General features: G+C 55.2%; 1 protein-coding gene across 1 annotated transcript in view; it reads left to right on the top strand.

Moving 5' to 3' along the window:
- The first annotated feature begins 1,644 nt into the window (after window positions 1-1,644).
- Window positions 1,645-7,162, top strand: part of PATL1 (PAT1 homolog 1, processing body mRNA decay factor) — a 40,502-nt gene continuing 34,984 nt past the window's right edge. Inside the window, exons 1-2 of the mRNA XM_026850130.1 lie at window positions 1,645-1,655; window positions 2,080-2,102. Coding sequence (XP_026705931.1) covers window positions 1,645-1,655; window positions 2,080-2,102 — 34 coding nt within the window. The remainder of the gene's footprint in view (window positions 1,656-2,079; window positions 2,103-7,162) is intronic.

Below are 7,162 nucleotides of genomic sequence, written 5' to 3'. Positions count from 1 at the left end.
CTCACACACACACACACACACACACACCCCCACACACCCCCTCGTGTGGGGGCTCGGTGAGGACCCCCTGCCCCCTGAGCGAGCCCCTGAAAGATGCGTGGCCTGGGCTGGGGGGAGAGGCCTTTACTGGGGGCCAAACAGGCAGAGGGGAGCAGCCCCCTTCCCGGGGCCGGGATGTGGAGGCCTTTCGAGCTCTGGCCAGCTCCACCGTCGGACACCAGGGAGGCCCTTCCGGGCTCTGGCAGCAGGGCTGGGGCATGCGGTGGTTCTTAGCAGGGGACAGCTGCAGGCTTGGCCATGGCTACAGCACCTGGGAGAGGAAAAGGGGAAAATTCTGCTTTTGGGGTCACAGAGAGAGACCCTCGTGGGTCACCGGCTTGGGGTGGCCCCTCAGAAGAAAGAAGAGGGAGGATACCGCTGCCCTGCTCCCACCGAAATGCCGGAGCTGGTGCCCCAGGCCTCCCTAGGGCTCTGGGCTGTGACAAGGCCCCTCAATGGGCCCAGCCCCCCTCACCATGTTCATATACTTGTGCTGCTTGATGGCGTCGTAGCCAAAGGCCAGGACTGCCACGGCCGTGCAGAACTCCAGGAGGCTGAAAATGACGAGTATGGAATCCAGCCCGTTGATCAGCATCTGCGAGAAGGAGAGCGGAAGGATCCTGCAGTGTCCCTCATCCCTACCCCTTCACGGGCAATCAAACCCACTGCCTGAGCAGGACCATGAGGCTCTACCTTGTTCTCCAGGTTGAAGCACCACTCAGGTTTCAGCTGGAACGGCATGTTGGTCTCGCAGTCGGGGATGTTGCGAGTGATGGCCGTGGTGTGGACAAGAGTGGCCACCAGCGTGCTCAGGATGACCCCCATGTTGATGATGCAGCAGGTTTTCACCTGTGGGGGTCACCTCACGTGAACCAGCAGCAGCTCTGTTCCTTCTACTCCAGCCAGGAGCTGTGCGGTGACAGCATGATGCCCACCCTGCCAGAGACCCCCCATGAGGTGCCACAGAGCTGAGGAAGAGGCTGCCTGGTGCTCTCTGAGCTGTGTGAGCAGGGGGCCTCTGAGCTGGATTATTCAATTCAGGACACATATATTCCTGGAGAAGCCACCCATGGCAGCCACCTCTGTGACACCTTTTGTCCCCATCATCAGAGAAGGACTTCACCAGGCCCCAAGTGTCTTGTGGAGGCCCTGAAGCATGAAGGATTGTGATGGGGAGAGAGCTGGGGACCTCCTGAGGGTGAGACAGGCCTTGGGTGCCTCACTCTAGCCCCTGCAGGGTGAATCTGGGCTGCAGGGGGGTCCCACCAGCTTCCGGAATGGGCAGAAGCAATGGGGGGACGCTTTGCCCCTTCCAGCCTGACCACAGGGGACCCCCTTACCAGCAAGATATTCTCTCTTTTTTCACTTTCCACCAGGAGAGAGCCTGAGACCAAGAGCTGCTCGGAAAACAGAGGAAGAAGGGTGTCAGCAGCAAGACACCCATCCCACACATCCCCTTGCCTCTTTGGCTGCAAACTGGTGTTCAGGGCTTCATGCACTCTCCCTCTATCCCCAAAGGGGACAGCTGGAAGATTTGGGTGTAAGAGGAGGCCCTGGTGACGGGATCTGGTCCCCAATCCACCGAGATCCCCCAGTCCTCATCGGATGGTGAGAAGGTAAAGGCCAGGCATGTCCCTACTTACCAAGAGCCCGAGCCAAAAGAGGATCCCACTGGCCACAGGCAGGGAAGGGGTCCTGTGCTCTGACACTGTCAGGATGATCCCAAAGCAGATGTGGATGATCCCGGTGAAGATGTGGATGGTCTGGGGAAGGATGGGGGAGAGCAATCCCCCTGGTCACTCTTGGCCCAAAGCTCTGCCTGTGTGCCAGCACCAGCAAAGGATGGATATCACCGTTGCTGTTAGCTGTGTTCCACCCCGCTCCCACTGTCACACCACGCTCTGGCAGGACAGTCCCTGGGGATATTCAGTCCCCACTTTGCCTCCAAGGTGCCCTGTCCCTCCAAGGTGCCATGTCTCACCCCCAGCGCCTTTGGCTGAGCCCTTCTGAAGATTTTGACTTGAAATGATGCCCCGGCAGGTGTGGACGGCCTGGAGCTGGAGGTCAGCTGGGCCGCTCGAGGGTCTGTGGCTGGGATAACCTCCGTGATGATCCTCACACCCCCGGAGTCAGTCACTGTGGTGGCTGCCATCGTCTGCAAGCAGAGTGAGGAAGCTGAAGGACCAGGCCAGCTCCTGGCCTGCTGAGGGCCACCGTATGGGATGCAGCAGCACAAGAAGCACTGACATCCTCTTCCAAGGATGTCCCACACCCCATCGTGCACCCCACACCTCACTCCACACCCAGTTACCTCCTTCAGCACAGGTTTGCCCTCCTCCTCCTCCCCACGGCTGCCGTTAGCGGTCCCTTCACTGTTTGAATCTTCCCCAGGAGGTGGTGGTCGGGCAGGGACACGATCCCGCTGCCCTTTGCTCCCTGCAGGAAGTTTGTTCGCGGAAATCTCGTCAGGCCCCTCTTGCTCAACGAGGTGGCTTTGCCAGCGGAGGGGAGAGGCTGGCAAAAAGCCCCGCATGCACCCTCCTGCATGCACAAGATGGAGGGAGAGGGAGGGGGGCTTGGCAAACCTGTAGGTGGGGGCAGCCCCTTCAAGAACTCCGCTGCAGCCTGCGGAAGGGGTTGGACGCTTGTCCCTTGGGATGCTCCCGGGAGGAGACACACACACACACACACCCCCCCCTTGCCCAGTTTTGGGCGAGTCTTCTCTATCCCCAGTTGTAGATGCTTAACTCAGGCATCATTATCTGCCCTGTCAGGGTCCTAACGAGGTGCTCAAAGATTAATTTGGCCACTATGAGACAGCCAGCCCTGGCAGTTTCCCTCACAGGGGAATAAAAAAAGGAGTGAAACAGGACATGGCACAAACATTATAAACCCCTAAAAGTCCCAAGGAAGCTCCTTTATTGCCTTTTTATTGTCTCAATTGGGGTTCTTCCTTCACAAGTGCCTCGACCCTGTGGGTCTGTCCCCAGTGAGGACAGCCCACCCGCAGGAGCGAGCTGGGGGGGAGCGGCAGCACAGCGTGCGGTGCCGGACAGCTCCAGCGGGAGCCGAAGGGAAAGGAGATGTGGTTGTTTCCGATAGGAAATGAGAGCTCAGCCTGGGAACAGAGCCACCACACATGGCGAGGAGCTCCCGAGGGGCAAGCTTAGAGGCCCCTTCCTCCCTGCGCCGGCCACCGGTCTCCAGGTCTGCCAGAAAACAGCTATTTCCTCTGTGGCTGCCGTCCCCATCTGCTCACCGAGTGGGCTGGGGTCCCCCCAGAGGACCCCCCGGCTTCCCTGGACGTTTGACGGGTGCAGGGTAGGACCCCACTTGGGCTTTTTCCTCTCTTGGAGGCTGTGAATGTCTGCCCACCGCCTGAGGCTTTACCCAAGCTATTTCTCGGTGGAACAGAAATATTTAAGTACAGGGTTCTGGCATCTCTGAGCTTGGCCACAAGCAGCTAGGACTGGCTTCACACCACATTGGTGGCCACGGGCATCACCAGCGTTGGGGACTCCAACACCCCTCGCACCGCAGAGCCAGGGAGGGCTGGGCCCCTCCACAGCCTGGTTACAGCTGAGGATTTTAGGAGCAGGTGGAGGAATTTTGTGAAGTGCTTTTTCCTTTCCTTTGGCCCTAGAGGGAGCTGAGACGCCTGGTTTGGAGGCACATGTCTTCCAGAGCTAGGTAGAGGCTTCCAGCGTTGGGGCCAGCAGTGGTGTGTGATCCCTAGCGAGGGGTGATCAGCCACAGCCCCCCTCCAATCCCAGGGAAACCAGGGGATGGGTGGTACCAAAGCGGGGACAGAGCAGCCACGTCTCAGTGTCTCCCATGGAGGGACCAGCAGCACAGCCACATCCTTGGCTCTTGAGTTTGCAGAGACGCTGGAGGGAAGCTGGTGTCCCCACAGAGCCTCTGTGTTTCTCCGGGGACTCTTTCAAAGGTTTTCTCTGCAGGCTGGAAACCAGGAGACTGACCAGTGGCTGACTGGGGTGGTGGCCACGAGCCTGGGGGCAGGATGCCCAGCAAACCTCAGCAGCCAAGCTGGGACTGTGGGGGCTCAGCTCTCCCCTGTCCCATTTTGGGTCTTTACAGCCCGACCATTTCCCTGTCTGTTGGCTAACGAGGGAGCACAGTCAGTCTGTGCCCTCCCCACGCTCCCACACGCAGGGGAATGGGAGGATTTTTGGCACAGCAGCAGGAGTTGGCTCCAGATTTGCCCATAGCTGGGAGGTGAGGGGGGGACACTCCCACCAAACCAGCCTAAAGCAGGTCTCAGAAAAGAGCCAACAGCAAGGAGCAGTGAGGGACTTGCATCTCCACCCTGGTGCCTGAGCGGGCTCACGCTGCCTCCGGGCAGGCAAGCGGGAGAAAAGGACAAGGGGTTTGCCAGGCACTGTAGCCCATCTGCATCCTCTCATCCCACGGTGGAAAACATCAGGGGGAGAAAAGCTGCCAGTGCCAGCACCGGGTGCTGGGGAGAAGCTGCCGCTGGCGTTTTCCCCATCCTGTAGCCCCGATGGCGGGGGAGCGAGCACTTGGCCTTGTAAAGGGCTGCAACTGCCGGCACGGCTTTCCAGGAAAAACATGGAGATGGATGAGATTCAACCGCGCCTCTTCATCGCACTCCCCGTGCCTCTTGGCCTTTAATTTCTGCCGGTAATTTCGGCCTCTCTGCGGAGGGAGAGATGCTCTCAACACCCTGATGCTAACAAGTCCTGCGCCGGCTGGGATCTTGTTGCAGCCCCGGCAGCACCCGAGGGGGAAGGAACACTTTAGCACCCGTGGAAATGCTGGGATCCCCTCTTTAGCCTTTATACATGCAGGGTGTCCTCCAGCATTAGCGACGGCTCGTGTTCCCAGCCGAAACCGCCTGCTACGGTGGATTTCCTCCCAAATCCATCTTTTCAGATTCCTAAAGCATTCCTGAAGTTTCAGCCTTTCAGCCAGAAACAGCCGTGACTGCCCTCGGCCCAGCAGCTGGCTTCGGTGAAGTGGTTGAGCAAAACCCCTTTCCGAGCAAGGTATCCGTGGAGAAAGTGCTTTTCCCTTTCTAAATAAAGCCAGGTCCAGCTGGGGATGGCAGGAGCCCAAGGTAGGATGTTACAATTTATTTTGGAAACAGATGCCAAGAGGAGGTGAAGCTTTTAAACGTCTGGCTGAGCAGATGCGGGGAAGCGGCAGGCCCAGTCGGTGCAGCCTTCCAGCCCTTTATTTGCAGGAATTTCTGGCTTTGCTGATATATACAATGCGTTCCTTGGATTTTAATGTTTTGTTGTTGTGGTTTTTTAGGTCGAGTTTTGCTCTCCTGACAGCTGGAAATCTTTGCTTTGCTGATTAGCCTTTCTTTTAAATCTCCAGGAGCCGCTCACGCACGGGCTGAGTGCTGGTGCTGGGTGAGACATTTGCCCCATGAAAATGTGGCTTTCGACAAACACCTGGGCTGGCAGCTGGGGACTCCCACGTCGATGGCTTCGGGCTCAACGCCCCGGTGTCCCTCAGGATGTCACGGCACGAATGGGGGAAGCCTGGCTGGGTGCTCAGGTTTGGGGCAGGGAAAGGCGGCGGGGCGGGGTCTGTGTGTGCAGTTCAGCATCCCCTCCCACCAGCACAGGACAAGTTTACGAGCCTGGTGGAACCAAAAGTCCTTTTCCAACCCAAAACCCGCTGCTTTTTTCCAAAGAAAATAGATTGCAATGGAGAAACGCTTTTCACAGAAAGTTGCTGCTTCCTGTGAAAAACTTTATATCCCCATAAAAATACCAAAAGTCAACATTTTGCTTTGCCTCCAAATGTTTCTGGTTCTCACAGGGCTGTTAGGATACTGGTTCCAGAATGAGAAAGCTACATTTTTTCTGGGACAGGTTTCAAGTTGTTTTTTTTTTCTTTTTCTGTTTTTTTTTTTTGTTTTGTTTTTTGAAAAAAAAAAGCAGCTGGCTTTTATCTGTGCCATGTTCCCTGGGCGGCGATGATGCCAACCCTTATATTTTCACTGCAGACAAACACCCTGCTCTGTGATCCCCAGACTGTGGGCTGTGTTGTCCCTGCTTTGTGCCCCCAAAAAACCACAGAGGGAACCTCCTCTGAGGGTGTTAAACACTAAGGGATCCTTCCAGGCTTAGGAAATGTGGAGCCAAGAGCAGTCAGAAGCAGGCAAGGAGACTGGCAGCACGGTGCTGCCTGCTGGGGTGGTCCTGACCCTTTTTGGGGTGCAGCACTGACCAAGGCGGCTGCTCCGGCGCTGCTGGGAATCGCTGTGGTGGGGAATTCAGCTGCCCCGAGGAGACACAATGGGGAAGGAAACCTTAACCAGAGGCAAAATTTTGGAGTAGGGACTGTGCCGCTGAAAACCCCTTGGACAAGGCACCTGTGGAGCCAGTTCTCCGCAAAACCCCCACCCTGCATCAGGTTCGGAGGTTTCTAAGATAAGCAAGTTGATGTCATTCTCAGGGTCTGCCCCGGGCAGCATGTGTATTAACGAGGGGTGTGCAGCAACAATAGGCCATACAAAAGAGACTAGCAGGCAGCTGCTGTATGAGAGCCAGAGTCATTAGGGAGCAGGCTGCCAACAAGAAACACCTGGCTTGGGCAGACTTCAGCTTCTCCTCATTGTTTCTAATTCATGAAACAAAGAAAGGAATTATTTTTAAGTAGTAAAAGTTGTGAGTTCTTATTAAAATATATCAGTCTTAAGGAATATAATCCCTTCTATTATGGAAACAAAAAGTTCTTTGTAAGGAAAAATATTAAAGAGAAATAAATCTATCAGTAGCTATTGTAGTCTCCCTTTCTTGATAGCAAAATTAATCACAGTGGTATAAAGTGCAAGGAGGTATGAAAGGAGCCTACACTAAACACTGAAATGTATTCAGAAACCATTTTCTGAATCTTCTGACACTTTTGTACATCAGTCAATAAATGTAAAAAACTTGCATTTACACACAATTCTAACAGAGTACTTGTGGGTAATTTCAATGGAAGGTGAAACTGATAAAACTCAAATCACATAATATTAAGACGTGCAATAATAGATATTTTTAAGCAATGACACTGAAACATTATGGCACTTGATAGAAAGGAACTATGAGCCACTCTTTGTTCTGGAGTCACTCATATTTCT

Source organism: Athene cunicularia (assembly GCF_003259725.1).
Source record: "Athene cunicularia isolate RWA chromosome 5 unlocalized genomic scaffold, athCun1 chr5_part2, whole genome shotgun sequence".
NCBI classification, from domain to species: domain Eukaryota; kingdom Metazoa; phylum Chordata; class Aves; order Strigiformes; family Strigidae; genus Athene; species Athene cunicularia.
This window is presented reverse-complemented; position numbering and strand designations above follow the sequence as displayed.